Source organism: Glandiceps talaboti, chromosome 22, assembly GCF_964340395.1.
Source record: "Glandiceps talaboti chromosome 22, keGlaTala1.1, whole genome shotgun sequence".
Taxonomy (NCBI): Eukaryota; Metazoa; Hemichordata; class Enteropneusta; family Spengelidae; genus Glandiceps; species Glandiceps talaboti.
In genome coordinates this window covers 12,248,418-12,268,621 of record NC_135570.1, presented here as the reverse complement: position 1 = coordinate 12,268,621, position 20,204 = coordinate 12,248,418, and the positions used below count along the sequence as shown (strand labels likewise).

General features: G+C 36.0%; 2 protein-coding genes across 4 annotated transcripts; one reads left to right on the top strand and one right to left on the bottom strand.

Moving 5' to 3' along the window:
- Positions 1-892: 892 nt before the first annotated feature.
- On the bottom strand, positions 893-13,005 carry LOC144452255 (AP-1 complex-associated regulatory protein-like). Of its 3 annotated transcripts, XM_078143310.1 has the most exons (7): positions 12,883-13,005; positions 10,467-10,542; positions 8,028-8,147; positions 5,431-5,594; positions 4,839-4,912; positions 3,161-3,289; positions 893-2,272 (listed from the first exon to the last, which is right to left on the bottom strand). In XM_078143310.1, exons 1-7 carry the CDS (start codon positions 12,924-12,926, stop codon positions 1,926-1,928), a joined length of 954 nt encoding a protein of 317 aa, XP_077999436.1. In that variant the 5' UTR covers positions 12,927-13,005; the 3' UTR covers positions 893-1,925. The 3 variants fall into 3 exon arrangements, with proteins under 3 accessions (XP_077999436.1, XP_077999438.1, XP_077999437.1); XM_078143312.1 differs by lacking the exon at positions 3,161-3,289; XM_078143311.1 differs by lacking the exon at positions 8,028-8,147.
- Positions 13,006-13,462: 457 nt separating this feature from the next.
- LOC144452317 (renalase-like) lies at positions 13,463-19,702 on the top strand. The gene is made up of 8 exons (XM_078143389.1): positions 13,463-13,531; positions 14,150-14,282; positions 15,514-15,619; positions 16,082-16,227; positions 17,195-17,389; positions 18,124-18,297; positions 18,648-18,823; positions 19,355-19,702. Exons 2-8 carry the CDS (start codon positions 14,162-14,164, stop codon positions 19,532-19,534), a joined length of 1,098 nt encoding a protein of 365 aa, XP_077999515.1. The 5' UTR covers positions 13,463-13,531; positions 14,150-14,161; the 3' UTR covers positions 19,535-19,702.
- The last annotated feature ends 502 nt before the right edge of the window (positions 19,703-20,204 follow it).

Sequence of the window (20,204 nt, the reverse complement as noted above, 5' to 3'; positions counted from 1 at the left end):
TAATGTATGCATGCATGCATGCATGTGTGTGTGCGTGTGTGTGTGTCTGTGTGTATGGATGTATGTACGTACGTACGTACGTACGTATGTACGTACGTACGTGATACGTACATATCAATGTATGTTTGATCCCATTGCTGACTATAATGCTATCACACAGCTATATAAGAACCTTACTCAGACCATGTAATGAGGGTCTACCTGGTTGTATAATCAGTAAATATATCACACCAATATATTGATGGTGTAAACCTAAAGATCTGATTTGTCAAAATAGAGTAATATCCATGCTACAATCACAATATGACAAAGTTAGCATGTATTCAAGTGGTCCTCTGAATTAGTGGTCTATTTTATCTGTAAGCAGTACACATTGTAGTTATATGTTGAAATTGAGATTATGGGGTGGGGGTGGGGGGGGGTGGTATTTGGTGCTGGCCAAAAATCAGTTGGATTGGATTTATTGCACCATACTATGTTTACTGCTACAGGTTTGGTTACCTACAGGTGATTCAATACTGTTCAGTGTATACGATATTGCAAGTCGACTTGACAGTGTGCCAAATATTAATTTGGGGTATTTACACTGAGTTAAAAGATTACAATTTGCAAAGAGATTTCCAATTAAAAAACTTTTGAAAATACAACCTACAGTAATCAAGATCTCTTGATACATTGCAATCTACAGTGTTCTCCATATTTGTAGGCATGGTTTCTATTGTGTGTGTGTTGTGTGTGTGTGTGTGTGTGTGTGTGTGTGTGTGTGTGTGTGTGTGTGTGTGTGTGTGTGTGTGTGTGTGTGTGTGTGTGTGTGTGTGTCAAAATAACTGAAAATTAAAGTTTTAAAATCACTCCAAACATTACCATATGAAAGCTTTATCCTGGCCCCTTTAGAAATAATATAAAAGAATCCGGGGATTCACCCTCTTGCTTTCAAAGAAATCAACAAAATTTTATTTTCCAATATACTAGTAGTTAACACAATATTCGGTGGCCATATTGGATTTCGGTGGCCATATTGGATTTCAGTGGCCATATTGGATTTTAAAATGGCTTCATTTTTATCATCATTTTGATGTTTGTATGGTAACCCCTCATGTTTACCCTTGATTTGAACTGAAAGGGGGTTCAAGTTTTCTTGACCAAACTAACAGAAACAGTTTAAACAGTTTATTTCTGAGTGCATACCATGTTAAATAACAATTCTTCATTCCGTCAATACATTACCTGTAATTTAGTGTAAGCTGTATTACTCAATATCCTGTGTCAAGGTACATGAAGGTACTGGTACTGGTGATTTTTTCCAGTACTGTGGGTATTTATTCTATTTTTTTCTAAAATGATAATTGATACAATATAATGTGTGACATTTAATACAGCGTTTAATACCACAATCAATTTTGTAATTTTGTCATCTCTTACAAAAAATGTTATTATCTTGTCAGGAGCTCTTAGGGTTGTGCCATGGGATAATACTACCATAGTAGTATATTGTTGCTACCTTGAACTCATCAATTATCATACCATTGCCAGTACTGCAGCGAGGTATATGTAACTTGTTGGTGCCCATGCCACTGGGATATTAGTGTTATAGTCTGTAAGGTACACCATGATGGGGCGCCCTCACACATCAGTCAATCTCTATCATAGATAGAGCAGGCCTGTGAGGGCGCAGTGACAAAACATATCTTACAGTCTAGATATTCCTGTGAAGTGGGATCTAGACCTGATTGATTCCCATTTTACTGGGATATCATGGTAAATGGTTGCGGAAACAGCATATTGCTGCCAAGACCCGGAAAGCATGATATAAAACTGACAAACTATTAATTTCTATGGACAGGAAGAGACTTGGCCAAATGAGTCCCACCAACTTGTAAAATGTCAGATCAAAATTAAAATGCTATTCACATATTACATTCTTATTATCTATCAGCTTCTGATTCGACAAGTTGTTCTGATGAAGTAGTCTTTGGTTTAAAATCATCCTCAAATGTCAATTCACTGTCGATGTTCTCTATCTGAACTTCTGTTGTCACCTTATTAGCATTCCCAGAATACACTGCAGTTCCAACATTCAATTGGGCAGGCGAATTACTCTTGTTGCCATTGGTAACAGTGTCATCTTCAGCACCAACGAAGTCGTTTTCCCATTCCCAATCACTGTTGACCTCAGCTCCAGCATTGATTACTCCTTCCTTATTCCTTGCCATGGTCAGGATCTCTGCTTCTGTAAGTTCACTGTCTCTGAAGTCATCCGAATCTTCTATGACTACAAGATTAGAAAACAAACGTGTATTTATTGTGAAGTTGTAAAAGTCCTAGAGTTTGAAAGTTGTAACAAAGTGATGTATAATGAACATATTATTCCTTTATCCAACAACTTTACATGACCCAGATGTGTTTACACTACACAATCACAGGACTACTAGTATGTCCATGCACCAGTTATAACAGGTGACTATCGGTAAATTTGAATATAAGAGTACTAATTATAGATGTAATTTACATATATGAATATTATGCATACATGTCATTTACATATATGAATACTAATTAGCTTATTGTTTTGATACTGTTCACAATGCAAGGCCTATGAATATTTCCCATTTCTGAGAACTGACTATAATTTAAATAAATTTGAATATAAGAACATTATGAATACATGTAATTTACATATATGAATACTAATTAGCCTACTATTGTTGTTATACAGGTCACAATGCAAGGCCTATGAATATTTCCCATAGCTGGATATACGAGCAGCGAATAAGGGATTTTACGTCTCTTCACAGATATCGCAAGATAGGCAAATATGCCTAGCAACAATGGTTGTCAAACATTGCGGTGACTGCGGTCATGCTTTCGCCATGGCCATGTGTGATGACATTGAGAACAATAGTGTTGCAAAGTTTTTGACACTTTCAGCTTGACCACCCTCACTTGGCTGCTAAGGATGAAATGGCTTACGCGGGATCTCGTGAGATCGGCCGCGAGACGAAAAACAGTTTATTACATATGATTAGGGATGCTTTCATGGGACTGGTTTTATTGGTTTTTTATCCATGAAGGTAAAATGGTACGAAAGTTAAATTATCCATTATACCATTACCACATTATCTAGCCATACAGTCCAAGGATAACTGTGATGTAAGGTTACCTTGTTCGTGTTCCCATTCCAAGTCTATAGTTGATAGGGGACTTGTACGTCCACTTACATCACTATAGGCACTGGTCGTTCCAACACTTATATTCCTATAGAAACTATCTGGGCTACTACTATAGTTGTCTACAGTGCATGCAAAAAGAAAAGTGCACAAAGTAGTAAAAGGACAAAAGAAAAAACACAACATGCTAGGAAAAGATAGGATTGTTAGAAAGGATTAGTTATGTCATGCTAAAAGTAACATCAAAGGATACCAGAAAATCAGAGTAAATAACACTAATTGTTTGTCTGGGATAGTCAGAGACAGATCACAAGTGTGTATATAATATCAACTTTTAATAACTTAGGAAGATGAGATCAAATCATCACAGACATAAACATGCTGGTTAACATAATGTATGTATAATAGATCATACAGTTTTGTGTAGCTGTACATGGTAATAGACTTATGATAGCCAGGTGTACATAGAGGGACATGGAAATAGACTGGATAGCCAGGTGTATATAGAGTTACATGGAAATAGACTGGATAGCCAGGTGTATATAGAGTTACATGGAAATAGACTGGATAGCCAGGAGTATATAGATTTACATGGAAATAGACTGGATAGCCAGGTGTATGTAGAGGGACATGGAAATAGACTGGATAGCCAGGTGTACATAGAGTTACATGGAAATAGACTGGATAGCCAGGTGTATATAGAGGTACATGGAAATAGACTGGATAGCCAGGTGCATATATAGAGTTACATGGAAAGAGACTGGATAGCCAGGTGTACATAGAGGTACATGGAAATAGACTGGATAGCCAGGTGTACATAGAGTTACATGGAAATAGACTGGATAGCCAGGTGTACATAGAGTTACATGGAAATAGACTAGATAGCCAGGTGTACATAGAGGTACATGGAAATAGACTGGATAGCCAGGTGTATATAGAGTTACATGGAAATAGACTAGATAGCCAGGTGTACATAGAGGTACATGGAAATAGACTGGATAGCCAGGTGTATATAGAGTTACATGGAAATAGACTGGATAGCCAGGTGTACATAGAGTTACATGGAAAGAGACTAGATAGCCAGGTGTACATAGAGTTACATGGAAATAGACTGGATAGCCAGGTGTACATAGAGTTACATGGAAAGAGACTAGATAGCCAGGTGTACATAGAGTTACATGGAAATAGACTGGATAGTCAGGTGTACATAGAGTTACATGGAAATAGACTAGATAGCCAGGTGTGTAGTGACTATCATAATCACTATTACACATAGATATAGTGGACTTCTGATATCCCGGTGTACATAGAGTTACAAAGTGCAAACAGGACACATACACTTTGAATCACTTTGAAAATTGTTAAAATACCAATAATTTGACACTGTACAATGTTAATTAGAGGTCTATGTTATCTATCAGTATTATAGTAATATGGTGCAATCGTGATTCACTGAGGGCACTGATTTTTGGGTGCAGACCAAATAATCAATTCATTTGATATTATGCACCATACAATTTGTGTACTGCTACACAAATATGTTTACCCACAGTTGATTCAATACTGGGCAAGGTATAAAATGTTAAAATTAAGTTATTTTATCTAGTAAAACAGTTCCAAAAAGAAAATCCAAAATAAATTATGCAACCAACAATGACTACTCATACTTACTGTTTGTCTGTACATTCAATGATCTAGCTTTTACATTTTCCAAAAACATCTCAAAGTCATCTTCACCACCAGCACTGAAATGAAACATTTGACCAATACTGTGAAATATTCCTGTGACCTGGTTTACAATCCCTGTGTATGCTCACACATATACTGTTTGTTGGCTGGTATGTTGGGTAAAGGTCAAAGGTTATCAGTTTGATTGTGGCAACAATAGCGTTTGCTAGCTATACATCACTATCAACTGACTATGATGTCTTTATCATCAAGACTCCATTCATGCTTGCAGTAGTTACCATAAATCAGGGGTTGCAGTATACACCCCTAAACAGTAACTAGATTTTAACACTGCAATATTTATCATACATCAGGGGCTGCAGTATACATACACCCCTAAACTGTATCTAGATTATAGCACTGCAATAATTACCATACACCAGGGGCTGCTGTATACATGCACCCCTGAACAGCATCTACATGTACGAACACTTTTACTATGCTTTTGAACACTTTTACTATGCTTTTAAACACTTTTAAAACACCAAATTCAAATTCAATTTTCACTTTATTGTCTGTGTGTATATGTACTTACACATCCCATTCACTTTCATCACCTCCTAACCACCCTGGAGGTCTTCCATTGGCCTTTTTCTTCTCTTCTTCTCGTTTCTTTTGTCTGGCAACTCTAGCAGCTTCTTTCTTTGCAGCAATGTAGGCTTCCTCTTCCACTTTGACAACCTCTTCTTGTCTGTTTAACTGTACAACATAGATATACTGTGAGTGGCAGACGGAGAATTTATTATGTACCCTGGTTGAGTGGTTAGAGGGACTGACTTACAGCTATACATACTGGCTTGTACTCATTTACTGGTATATATGAATTGGTGCTAGTACTGTTTGTTGTGTGTTATTCTGGTACTGGGGATGCTAAACGTAATCCTGTACACTTGGTAGTAGTACACATTGTGTATTATCCATGGAGTTCAAGTATAAAGGGTTGTGCCATTTCAGGTCTTTGCCAGGAGTAATAATTATTGACTTTAAAATCATTTGGATAAGCCATCTTTGGACACAAAGAAATATCATCATACATACATCGTCTTATCAGAGCAATAAGGTCATATCAGCTTTAAAATTGTATAGCAGATTGCACTGATGTGACAACATGTACATGTTTAATTCTTGGTACCTGCAATAGATTTTACCATCTAGGCAATCATAAAATTAACAATCGTTCAATTTCCTAATAGGGAACTTGCAAACCTGCCATGTTGAATATTGCATCATGGGAAATGTGATAATAAATACTAATAAATTGGTATTGTAAACAATACTGTTACATTGTTTGCAACCACGAATGGTCAATTCATAATTTACTCTGACTATTGTGGGAGGTTTTTTATCGGTAGCTCCAGATGAGGTATTATGATAACCACAGATAATCCCATAGTCCTTTGCGTCTGAGCATGCTCAGTCTGGATTGCAAGTTCCCTATTGACATCATTGCTTCTACTTTATGCACTACTGATGCATTACTATAGGTGCGTGTGAAAACAAGTCAAACTTCTTGTTCTATTTTGACCCGCTGCTAGTATGAAATGAAATATTATCGCAGCTACCAAAAATTGCATGTACGTGTATTATCTGAAGAAAAAAATGACTGGGTGAATATGTCTCAGCCACTACAATACAGCATATTATCATAACAACATGCGTTCATTAAATTTATGTAGAAAATAAATATCATACAAGGCTGTATGGATTATCTTGGATACAGCTGTTACCATTGTACACAGAGTTATTGATGAAACAACCATGTATACTGCATGTAACATTATGTACTTTAGAAATTAAAACACAGGTCAGAACTGCTCTTTTTTTCTTGGCCGTGTTAACTAGACTATACTTAACATAACATAGGAATAGTCATTTGAAATATTTCTACAGTGCAATGCAGTGAAATACTCTATCTACATCATACTGAAATTAAAGAAATATAGATGAGATACCAATGGTGTTTTTCTTGTCTCATATGCAGACAGATGTATCATGATATGCTATTGTATTTATTGAAACATGTTGATGCAAGCTAATCTGTATCAGCATAAACATTTAAACTTTTGAGACACAAAATGTACACACAATTGAGATAAAGCAAAAACTGAAGCTTTCATCAATGTTGGTCACTCAAAGTACTTAATATCATCGCAGCTTATCTTGTGACCTGGACATAGTGTATTGATATGTTTAGAAACTTCTGTATTTGTGGTACTTGGATGTTGGTGTTCTGCGAAACATTCTCTGTCTCACCAATGTATGTGCTATCGCACACAGTCAACGCCCTTTTCTTACTCATATCAGGAAGTCTACTAATTCTGATCTCAACCTGGATGAGAGTCCTTTTCAACTTTCACACATCTGGGATTCCATTCTTTTGTCACATGGTTCCAGTGATGAGTCATGTGACCTTAACCCAGATCATCAGACTGGTGAACAAGTCCACAGGTGGGGGATGAAAGCTTCAGTTTGTTGTCAAGAAACTACACATGATACATGTATGCAAATACACTTGTCAAGAAACTATATGTGTATGCATACACTTGTCAAGAAACTACACATACACACTTGTCAAGAAACTACACATATGCATACAATGTACATGTAAACTTGTCAAGAAACTACACATTATTGTGACATATGCATACACTTGTCTAGAAACTACATAAAATTATGTATGCATATATTTGTCGAGAAACAACACGTGTATGCATACAATAATCATGCATGTACAGTTACCTCAGTGGCATAACTAATTCTTCATACAAACAAAAATAAAAGCATAAATGCTACACTGTCAGTGTCCTAGGAGACAGACTGGACTAGCTTTTGCTATTTTCCGTTCTCCCTTTAATCTTTTGACTAAGAATGTAAAATATTTCTTCTTATTCAATGCTGTAACAAATGGGTAATAAATAAATAATAACTTAAAAGTGATGACATGGATGTACAGTGTGTCCCTTTTAAATGCTGGGTATGCAAATACACCAATCTATGGGTACTACCTTAGCAGTTGGGATAAAAGTGAATGTGATGCCATTATTAGTAATATTAACATTATCAAGCAATATGGTAAGTGAAGTTATAGATAAAATAGAAAATGTACGATAATGACATGCATATGGTGCTTACCTCGGCATCTATCTCCTCATCTAGTTTTCTTTGATCTTCTACAATTTTGTCATAGTTTCTGCTTATTAAATGTGATCTTTCATTTTCTGTGATATATTCCTGATTTGAAGGGTCATTATCCTGCATGGTAGATTTATAATATAGTAATTAGTATAGTACTGGAATTTAAAATTTGAAACAAATCTACCTTCGTAAATTTTATAACTTACTGAAATTTGATGTTATAGAAATAAACCTATCGTATTGATTGTAAATTTATACGACAGAATTAGTCTCAAAATTTAAACTTAGGGATAAACCTTCAGTAATTACTTACAATGGGAAAGTACAACTGAAGGTTGAGGTTTGAAGTTAGAAATATACTTGGTGATTTAAGGAAATGTACACCACTATGGAATGAAAGCATTTCAGCTAAAACTTCAGCCTTTTGTTATATTTTAGGTAATTGTTTTTTGGTCCAAGGACATCAATCAAACTATTTCTCTGTTTGCAGTCCTAACAGCCTTTACACATGTTATTTCCCCTATCATTTATACTTGGGCTAATTACTAAAGTTGTCCCTTATTAAAGGCCATGGTTTCAATCCCATGGATTCACTTTAGTGTTAGCTAATCACTAGAGCTATAAGGATTAAAAGATTATCTTTTACTTCAAGATCAACTTTTTTAACAGCTCTGCAACAAGATAAACGTTTTTCACATCTAAATGTTAATCCTAATCTCAACTGGGTTATTAGATTTAAATGTGGGGGTTGTTTCTAGTTGGAAAAATTACTGTTTTTAGTCTTCAAGAAATCATGATCGACAAATTGTGCGTCTCATTTTTTTTTACTGTAATCTTTGTAAAGATAAACCGGCATATATGTTTATCACCTGATGTCATTACCAGTTTGTTTTTGTGTAAAAATGTGCAATAGCTTATTTCGTGGGCGGGCATTTTAGAAGCAAATTTAACTTGTAAAATTGGTGAGCATACAATAGATACATTTGTATGAACATGTATTTGGGTAGTTGGTGTGGAGAGAGGCATCTGATTTACAAATTGGAATAGCAAAAGTGACAGATAATTCATATACATTAGTTTAGCAAATATGAGTACCCAGTAGTATGCAAGCAATTGCAACTTACAACTACATACATGTACATTTCAAAGCAATATACATTATGAGGTGACCTTGAAGTTGGGTCATCATCTTTGTTTCATGTTACAAGTAACAAACTTACATAATTATTTCTGTTATGTTTCTGTTATTATTGATATTGAAACATCCAATTTATAATGTAAATAAATTTGCATAAATTCATATTCATTCTTCAAACTTTATTTTCTTGTAAAAATCTTCTGTACAGATTATAACAAATTCTATTATTTGTAAGTTTATCAAATCTATTTCGATATTTTTTTTTGATAGTTAGGTCTGTTATCACACAGGATACAGAAGTGTACTTAATATATACAGATTTCAGTTATTCTTTGATTTTTACAATTTTAGGAAGCAAGGTACAGAATGTAGATTTAACCCTCTCTGTATTTCCTGTACTGTACTGATGTTCTAAACACTTCAGTTTCTGAGCTAAGTACATATGGTATGTAATGCCTATGACACTGGTCAGAGAATGAAAGATATATACATGTACATGAATGTATCTGATAACACTGTTTGCAATGACTTTAACAATGTGTATAGCATGATTGATTGTGTAAAGGTACTGTGATGCATACATACACCTTATCAACCCTCATGACTATAGCAATTACCATTAGTGTTAATTTACCAATAGCTTTAGAACTGTCACTGGGTTGATTTTGACTACATGTCCTCTGAACAAAGAGATGACTTATACATGTATGTAGTTGAACTTGATGGGACATAGTCAAGATTAACCCAATGAATATAAGCTACCAATGATATGAATATGTGAAACACATGTGATGTATTTCCAATAGCGCCCTTCTCATAATTTACACCTCTCTAGGTGTAATGTGTGTACATATATGTATACCCAATAACATATCTGTTCTTCTAACAATATATATGTAACCTGTATTTGGAAGATAGTGACAAGGCCATTGATAACACAGTGTTTACATATATAGTACCTCTATTGGAGTCATACTCGGGGCTAATGAGAAGCCCGACCTTGGAACACTTCCACTGATTGGAAACTGTGATATTAATTAGATACTTCTTATTAGATGGATAATCATTAATAATACAAGCATTATTGGACAGTAATATGTATTTACTTTGGAATGGCAAATAAAAAATAAATGTAATGTTTCTATCAAATGCGACATTTCGATTTTGACTATGTATGTAGTATTTTTATCAAGGTGTGGGAACCATGGTCACAAACTAATATCGCAACATACTTGGAACAAATGCTGTAAATTAAAACACAGTAGTTAGACAAATTCAAGTCATAATCAATCACCTACCTGGTCTATCATATTTTCAAACTCTATTGTCAGTGATTCCTCTTCATTGTCTCTGAAATAACTGGTGGAACTACTCCTGTCAATCAAACCCAGAAAAATTCATTTTATGTAAATGTCAACCAAATAATCAATTCAATGGGATTCTTGCTGATATGACCTCATCCAATCAAATCTAAGGATTTTTTGCTGAGAGGACATCAACCAATCAATTCTAAGGATTTCATTGCTACATCATATCAACCAATCACATAAAAATATCAAGCATGTTATAAAACAGTTCAACCGTTCATCTTTTATTACGAAACTCTCAGCTAGACATGTTTTTTTGCCATCTGAGACTGGCAAACTGAGACTGTCTCAGATGGCTATTTTTTGAAAACTGAGACTCTCAGATCATGGTCTCAGTTTGATGTTTTAGTACCCTTACATACCACATGTCTGTCTGTCTGTCTGTCTGTCTGTCTGTCCATCTGTCTGTCTGTCTCTGTCTGTCTGTCTATCTCTACATTTAAACCGGGGTATATGCCCAGATGTATCAGAAATCCCTATTAATAGATTTTTCTGTATTGAATTACTGGTTTGTGGTAAACAAAAATTGAAAACCCAAGTACCTGTAATTTTCTGCTATGTTTTATTAAATGTTTTCATTAAAAAAAAAAAAAAACCTGTACTGAATACAGTTCAATGTTCCTACTTCATTCAATCACTTGACCACATCACCTTCATTGATTCAGCTTGAATCGGTTTCAAATTAATCAATGCAGGTGGGGACATGGCTTATATTCTGAAATCCCTGTACTTGCATCTCAATCTGTTTTTGTGAGAATATTGGCATCTATAAATGTTGTTATAAGGTTTCCACTTTTTTTCTGTGATTTTGCATCATATTTGTAATTGTATTTTAGTTTTATACCTTGTACAATCTTTATACACCTTTGTACAGTGTGCCCTCTAATGATAGTCAAATTTTGTTGTTGTAAGTCACAATGAGAAAAATTGGCATTTCTTGTGAGTCACCACATAGTAAGAGATAGGGGACCACTTTATTTTGGTGTGTCACTAGAAATTCTGTGCGTGTCAAATTGGCTTAGAAGGCAAACTACTTTTGTATACTAGTATTTGTTTTGTGGTCAACATTTACAGGTATTAATCACCTGTGAGTGCAGACTACATGACAGATATAACTGAAGCTAAATAAAGAAAAGCAGGAAAGAAAGAATGCCATATATATGCTACTGACTAGAGCAAATCTTGAGCCCTCCTAGAGTCATTGATGGTAATGTGTACACTATACAGGATTGACATCCTGACAACGTAATGCACGACATGTGGAGGGTATGTGACTGGATTTTGACTGTTGTCATTTGAGAGTGCAACATATGAGATATGAAAAAACTGTTTGTTATATACTTGGTTTACATTAGTTACTGTTTGTTATATACTGGGTATACTGTTAGTTACTGTTTGTTATATACTGGGTATACTGTTAGTTACTGTGTGTTATATACTGGGTATACTGAACATTAGTTATATACTGGGTATACTGTTAGTTACTGTTAGTTATACACTGGGTATACTGTTAGTTACTGTTAGTTATACACTGGGTATACTGTTAGTTCCTGTTTGTTATATACTGGGTATACTGTTAGTTACTGTTAGTCACACACTGGGTATACTGTTAGTTACTGTTAGTTATACACTGGGTATACTGTTAGTTACTGTTTGTTATTTACTGGGTATAGTTAGTTACTGTTAGTTATATACTGGGTATACTGTTAGTTACTGTTTGTTATATACTGGGTATACTGTTAGTTTCCCTGAATGTCAGTGTGTATATAAAATTAGAATAGTACACACTGAGATTCTAGACTACCTTTTTATGTTCATAAATTTTAAAGTCAATAAATAATTATTAATAAATAATATTTAAAATAAATATTTGGACTTTGTAACCGTGAGGGAGGGGGGTCAATTGCTAATTTGACAACGAATGACATATGAGGAGTGAACAAACGTGTCATTAGCTGAATCACATAGCATATATGCCCAATTTATTGGTATTGCCAAATCTGGATTGACAATGAATGTCAAATCTCACCGTAATAATACATTCATGATCACTGGACCAAAGTTCTGTATGTTGTCGAACCCATATTTAAACGCCACGTTCATAGCAATATGAAGAATAAGTAACCACAGTAGTGAACTAGCCACGAGGGAAACCGCCTGTAACAGTTTGTAATCAATACAAATCGAAGAAAAATTCCACGTACACAATCTATTACGATTATCAATGTACATCATTGTAACCTCCGTACGTAACGTTACTATCGCCGGCGTAACTTCCGCTAGCGCTTGGCGGTCAAGAACGCCGATAGCAGAGCTTTTCGGAACTAACACTACCACATCAACTTACCTTGGTTTAAAGGTATTAAAACATGAATTGCAAAGATTCCCCATCTTGGAAAGATGTCCCCAAATCTCATTCGTAAACCGGTGCTACCAAAGCATCGTCATCATCATCACACGGTTGATATCTCATCGATGTTTTCATACATGCGCAGCACAGTAGTGCGCAAGAGGGCGTAATATTGTTAGGTGCAAAGGTCATTTTTATTACCGAGCCGTAAAAAAAGTTCATAAAATTTTGGTGTCGGATTCTCGTTTTAGGTGAAATGTGTTTATTTTTCGCAATATTATTATTCAATCAATTGAAAATTTGAGTTGACTCATTTTTTGACAGATCTGGCTCTCAAAATATAATTTATTAATATTCTATTTTTGTCCGATATTAATATATTTATTGCTGTAACATTCTAGGCTATAATTATAGATAAATGTGTCGTTTTTCCGTTAAAATGAACAAAGTAAATAAGAAAACAAGAAAAAGAAAAATACTTGATTAGCTGTATGCACTGGGCGATGAGCCAATCAAAAGGCTTTCTCTACTAAACTTGAGGTCAGATGCAGGTCACATGTTGGAAGAGTTGAAACAGAATCGAGAACACTAAGTCAGTGAACCAACTGCAAGCAAAGTACCAGTGCACGCCTAGCTTAGATCAACAGTAAGTAAGAGTCGTCTGTTTATTTTATACCAACGTAGTGTAGTGTCGTTTAGGTGTACATGGATCTGTTTCGCCATTATACATAAATAGATAGTATGTACAGATTTGCAATGAGCACCCTGCCATCCAATGTGTTACATAATCATCCCAGCTGTGTCTGAGCACTTCGTTCCAATGTTATTATTGTTGTATGAAAAATTCTTCTCTTTTCCTCAGTCAATCATCTTATAAACTAGACCATGTGTCTAAACACAGACATGGGAAAACTACTTTATTCTGCATCTGTAACCATGGAAATTGACCCACCCCCTCCCCCCACCCCACACACACACAAATGACGGCTGCATGGAAATGAGCTATTGACCCTACTCGATCAGGGAAATATTAGCATTGCATTGTGGTGATGTAGAACAACCTGCAGGTTTGTACAATGCAAATATTCACCAGAGTCAAGTTTGAATATCAATTTGTTATAATTTTAGCAAACCAGGTACCAGTAGCATTGTTTGTACATGTTGTCAGCTCTGTGATAGCTGACTTTCTGACATTGATCAGCATCTGTATTGGTTCATGTTGTCAGCTCTGATAGCTGACTTTCTGACATTGATCTTGTTTCAGCATACAACCACCATGACACCACGCGTCCTTATCATTGGTGCTGGATTGACAGGAGCTGTAACTGCTTCACTTCTACGACGTGAGTTACAAGGAAAGATACAAATTGTCATACTTGACAAAGGACGAGGTGCAGGTATGCAACCATTTTTGATACCTAATAGGAAAGACCCCCCCCCCCTGAAGTAGCCCCCTCGCCATACTTATTGTAGCCACCTCCCCATAGCTGTTGTAGCCCCATCCCATACCTGTTGTAGTCTCTTCCCCATACATGCATGTTGTAGCCCCTACCCCAGACCTGTTGTAGTGTGGTGTGGTGCATGGTTTGCAGTGTGGTGTGGTGTGGTGTGGTGTGGTGTGGTGTATTGTAGTGTAGTGTGGTGTGGTGTGGTGTGGTGTGGTGTGGTTGCGGTATGGTGCAGTGTGGTGTGCTGTGGTGCGGTGCTGTGTGGCGGGTTGTAGTGTGGTGTGGTGTAGTGTAGTAATATTATTGTATATTTTACTTTACTTTGACATGAATATGTAAAAATACATTATCTGAAAGTCAACAAACAGAAATAAATAATCCCCCAACCAAAAATATAAATAAATAAATAAATAAATGCATATAAAACACAAATATAACAGATAAGATTGAATTATTATAATTAATTTTTATATGCTATCAGCAAAGAAATCATCATTGGAACCTATATTAAATATTCTTGTTTTGATAATTCAAAAATACTATCATCACAAATTTGAACAGTACTTGGAATTGACTTCTAGCTTGTTACAATCAATTAGAGCATGGCTGTCACCACTGATAGATTTATCATTATGTAAATAACATTCTTTTGTCTGGGGAATCCCTTGCTATCTTAATCCTTTGATTGTAGATGGGAGTGTAATGTGCTGAGATCTTGAGCTTAGTAATGCTGATAGCACAGGGTGCAGTGAGCATGTAAAAAATCAATCATTCAATCAATCAGTCAGTCAATCAATCGATTGGTCAAACAGTTACATGCTTGCTGCACCCTGTGCTGATAGTACAAAAGTATAACATGTTTTTGATCAATCGATCAATCAATTACATGCTTGCTGCACCCTGTGTTGATAGTACAAAAGTATGTTTTCAGTTTTGAGACGGTACAGGGCAATTCACCCCTCCTCCCCCGTACTCTCATTGTGTAAATGACTGTAAGCAATGGAACAAAACTGTAACAGAATAATCAGTTGCTATGGTGAAATAAATTTTGCTTGATTGCATGCCATTCTGTATGACATGAAACGTTTGAACTGCATTGGCAGGAGAATTGTCTTTTGTAAGATTTCACTCACTAAAGAAATGAACATATCCTTACAGACAATTTCATTTTTTCTTGCAGGTGGGCGTATGAGCACCAGTCGTTGTCCTGGTAACCCCCAAAACTCAGTAGATCTTGGTGCTCAGTATATCACACAGACATCATCATATGCCAGTAAACATGCCAGGTAACTATGGCAACCATTCAATTTTTTTAGAATTAGGGATAAAAGAGAATTTGAGAGGTTATATTGCTTAGATACAATATTGTAAACCTGGAAATTTTCACTCAAGTCTTATTTTCTCTTACTTCGCTGGAAAACAAAAACGCCAAAATAAGTAGTGACTAAAATGCCTACTTATACATGAACACAAAAAAAACAATCTGAAAATGGTGAAAACTAGTCTTTGAGAACAAGATGAAGACTGTAAAAGCACAAAGTTTTCTAGTGGAGAAAATATCTGGGTTTACAGTGTATATATAACTTAAAGACTGTATTTGCATATATGCCTAAAAGATATGGCTGATGAGCAGTAGAGATATTATTAGAATTTGCGGATGGGGGGGGGGGGGTACCCACACAGTAAGGGAAACATTGAAGGAAACATTATCTTTTGATAATATTATTTGAATGTTGTACTTTGAACAGTTTTTATGAAGAACTTTTATCAAAGAATGTGATCAGACCATTCAAAGGAAGAATTGAAGGTGAAAAGCAGTCCCAGGATAAAACTACTAATTTTGTCACACCTCAAGGAATTAGTTCAGTTGTCAAATATTTCCTGAGTCAGGCAGGTAAGGACACATATTTTCTTCCATTCACATAACATTTCATTCTGTGTGAAAACCATACTGCTCATGTGAATACCCTGTATAGCCAATCTGATTAAAAATCCGATGTAGATGTTGGCTAATCATTCATTGTTAATTTTACCTCAGTATTTTTGCTGGAAGACGAAAACATAAACATGTATCATGAGGGTCAACTCAAGCAAAAATTCTGAGGTAAAATAACTATGAACGATTAGCCGACATCTACATTGGATTTTAATCAGATTGCATGTATAGCCATATTCTTGTATGCAAGACCTCGAATCTGTGCTTAAAAGACTGATGAACAAAACCTAAGGATGACAGTACCACTTGTGCACAGTTCCAGCAAGCCCTTGACAGCACCTTTGACGTTCTACAACCTGTATGGTTGCTTTTAAAGAATTGCCTGATGGTCTAGCAGCTAGACTACATCCAAGACTACATCTGATCAAAACAGTGATTATCTATTCAATTCAAGTTAAAAGTTATCTTCACAATGTCCTGTATACTAGTGGTGTATTCACTGCAGTGCAATACTGAAAACATTATTGCGTATGCAAATGATATGCAAATGAGGGTGGGTTGTTCATTGTACACAAAAGCATGCACAGTATCGTTTTTTACAGAAATTTGCTGTTTCGGATAAACATATGCCAGTGTGGGTACTTGGGGGTGTTTGCACTCGTGCTTGCAGTGTTTTCTGCTGCACTTTCACTCGCTATGCTTGTATAAGTACAACTGCAGAGTGTGCTGCAAGTATTCATGCAAATGCCATGAGTATGCCATTGCCACACTAGCAATTACACATCCTAGGGTTTTCTCATAGTGTTACTGAATAAACAGAAAGTGTGTTTGGAGTTTTAAGATAATATCTAATATTCTAGTTGATAAGATGTACAAAGTCATGTACACATGTTCATTTCAACATTATAAAATTTCCTAACTGTAGATGCAGATGTTCATTTCAACCAGAGAGTAACCAAGATTGATGAGACAGAGAAAGATGGTCAAACTTACTTGACAGCAGATGTTGATTGTGATGCTGGAGAGAACGTAACAAATGGATTGTTGTATGATGCAGTTGTCATTACTATGCCAGTTCCACAAGCCATGGCACTAGATGGAATTGTTAAACAAACATTTGGTAAGTGTAAATTTAATGACACTACCGTATATATGTACATCATGGTGCAGTCCCTCAATCACCTAGGGGGACTGTGATCATGTGCCGCCTATCAGATATATAGGGGGACCGTGATCATGTGCTGACTGTCAGATAGAGGGAGTGTGATCATGTGCCGCCTATCAGAAAGGAGGACTGTGATCATGTGTCATCTATCAGATAGAAGGACTGTGATCATGTGCCACCTATCAGATAGAGGGATTGTGATCATGTGCCGCCTATCAGATAGAGGGACTGTGATCATGTGCCGCCTATCAGATAGGAGGACTGTGATCATGTGCCACCTATCAGATAGAGGGACTGTGATCATGTGCCGCCTATCAGATCGGAGGACTGTGATCATGTGCCGACTATCAGATAGAGGGACTGTGATCATGTGCCGCCTATCAGATCGGAGGACTGTGATCATGTGCCGACTATCAGATAGAGGGACTGTGATCATGTGCCGCCTATCAGATCGGAGGACTGTGATCATGTGCTGACTATCACGTAGAGGGAGTGTGATCATGTGCCGACTATCTGATAGAGGTCTGAATTTCAAACAAACAAACAAACAATAAAGAAAGTGATGGAATGTGCAACATTTTGTTGCAAAATAGAAAATGTGAATTTAGTGTTATGTGCACTTTGCCAAGCTCTGCTTCCAGGAGTGGTTCCCTGCCTAATAATGCCCTATTATGTTTTTGTATCTGTAGATGAATCCAGTGATAAAAAAAGTTTACTGGAAGAGGTAATCTATTCATCAAGATATGCCCTAGGTTTGTTCTATGGTCCTGCTGCAGCTATCAACCAACCATGGGCTGCAAAGTATGAATACACCAATCCCTGCATCAGATGGATTTCACTAGATACCAAGAAAAGAGGAGTTGGTATGTGTATATCATTCCGACTCTGTTAGAAGTTCAATTGGCATGTATTTTAAGTTTTTTATGACATGATCTGTGATGATTTTGCTAACCTAATTTTGCATGTCATTCATACAAATCTGAAGTAATTAGACTTTAATTTATCAGAGTGGATGACACAATCAGTCGCAGTGTTGAAATTAAATTTAGCATGAAAATGTTCAAAATTAATTAAGCTCTCAACGGAATGTAGAAATTGGCATATTAACCCATATTACAGGGCCAGCATGAGAGGATATGCTACAGAATATATTATAGCTTGTTAACCAATCAAATCACAATAAGGGATATCTGTATTTTTTTAATTTATTCAGACTCTAAGAACATTGGAGCATCTGTAGCTGTGCACACAAGTGTTCCATTTTCTCTGGAACGTTTAGAAAGTGATAAAGATGAAGTTCAGTCGATGGTCATGGATCAATTGAAAGAAGTCGTGCCAAACTTACCAGAACCCATCAACATCAAGTGTCAGAGATGGCGATATTCCCAGGTGAGACTTTATAAAAAGTACTTTGATAGGTTTATGTGCCAATCATAGTGTTTGGCATCATGACTCTATGAGTCAATCAGGTTGCCTAGCAACTTGTCATATATGGGTGTCATCATTTTACAGTCTTGTATCCGCAAACTATAATAAGCAATGTATGTGATATACCATGTTGCCCCTGACAACCAATCAATGTGACCTGGTTTGAGTATGAATGCGGGTGTATTACCGGTATATGAAAATAAGAAGTTGGAATGCAGTTGTATAATAATGAATATCATCAAGTCATCACCACGGTAACTATGGATTTTGGTGCTCTATTAGTAGATTAGTAATCCCTGTATGCCACTTTGGCAATATCTGAAGTAGAAGTACCAGTTTGTAGCTTGTGGCATCACTTCCGGCAGGTCACACATGAACACTCATCTCACATACTAGCAAACAATGACAGGAGTTTTTGTCATACATCCGTTACTAGTACATTAATTTATAATTTGACACCTACTAATCTAGATGGCGTTCTCTTCACTCTAGGTGTTCAAAGGGGTCAAAGGTCAACCAGGTGCTATGGTTGTCAAGGAAACGCCATCTTACACAGTGATAATGGGTGGTGATGCTTTCACTCATTCAAACTTCGATGGTTGCATTTCATCTGCAGAGATTGTAACCGAACAGTTGCTGACATTTCTACACTCCTCTGGAAAGATTGATTGACAATTAACGTCATCCTTGTAAGAAACATGAAGTTCTATTGCTAAACATGCCACTTAATAGCATGTTGCCCCTGACAACCAACCACTGTGACTTAGTTTCATTGTGAATTGAAGTGTATGTATGTATGTCAAAATAATGAGCTTGAGATGGAGTTGTATATTATACAACTTTATTTTATAACGAACATAAAGTCCCCACGAACATCATCATTGTCAAGTCATCACTGCAAAGAGAGGCACAGTATTAGTAAGAAATACTAAACTCACTGTCTTATACACCTTGTTGTATTTCCTTTACTTCGTGCAAAGGACAATTTTAAAATTTGTGATGTCAAGTATTTAGAATTACCTTTCTGTCGTCCCAGTCAGTAGCTGGTAAGCTTTCACTATTTTTTGCCTGTTGAAAAATACACCTAACTTTTACGGGAAAGGGTTGATTCCTTTGAAAAAATACACCTAACTTTTACTGGAAAGGATGGATTCTTTTGAAAAATACACCTAACATTACTGGAAAGGGTAGAATCTGTTGAAAAATACACCTAACTGTTACAGTATCAGGTTGATTCTGTTGAATTATGTATCAAATTTTAACTGAAATGGTTGAATCAGAGAGTATAAACCAAATAATACCCTTATTTGCCACACTATATGTTTGTTATCTTTTCAATAAA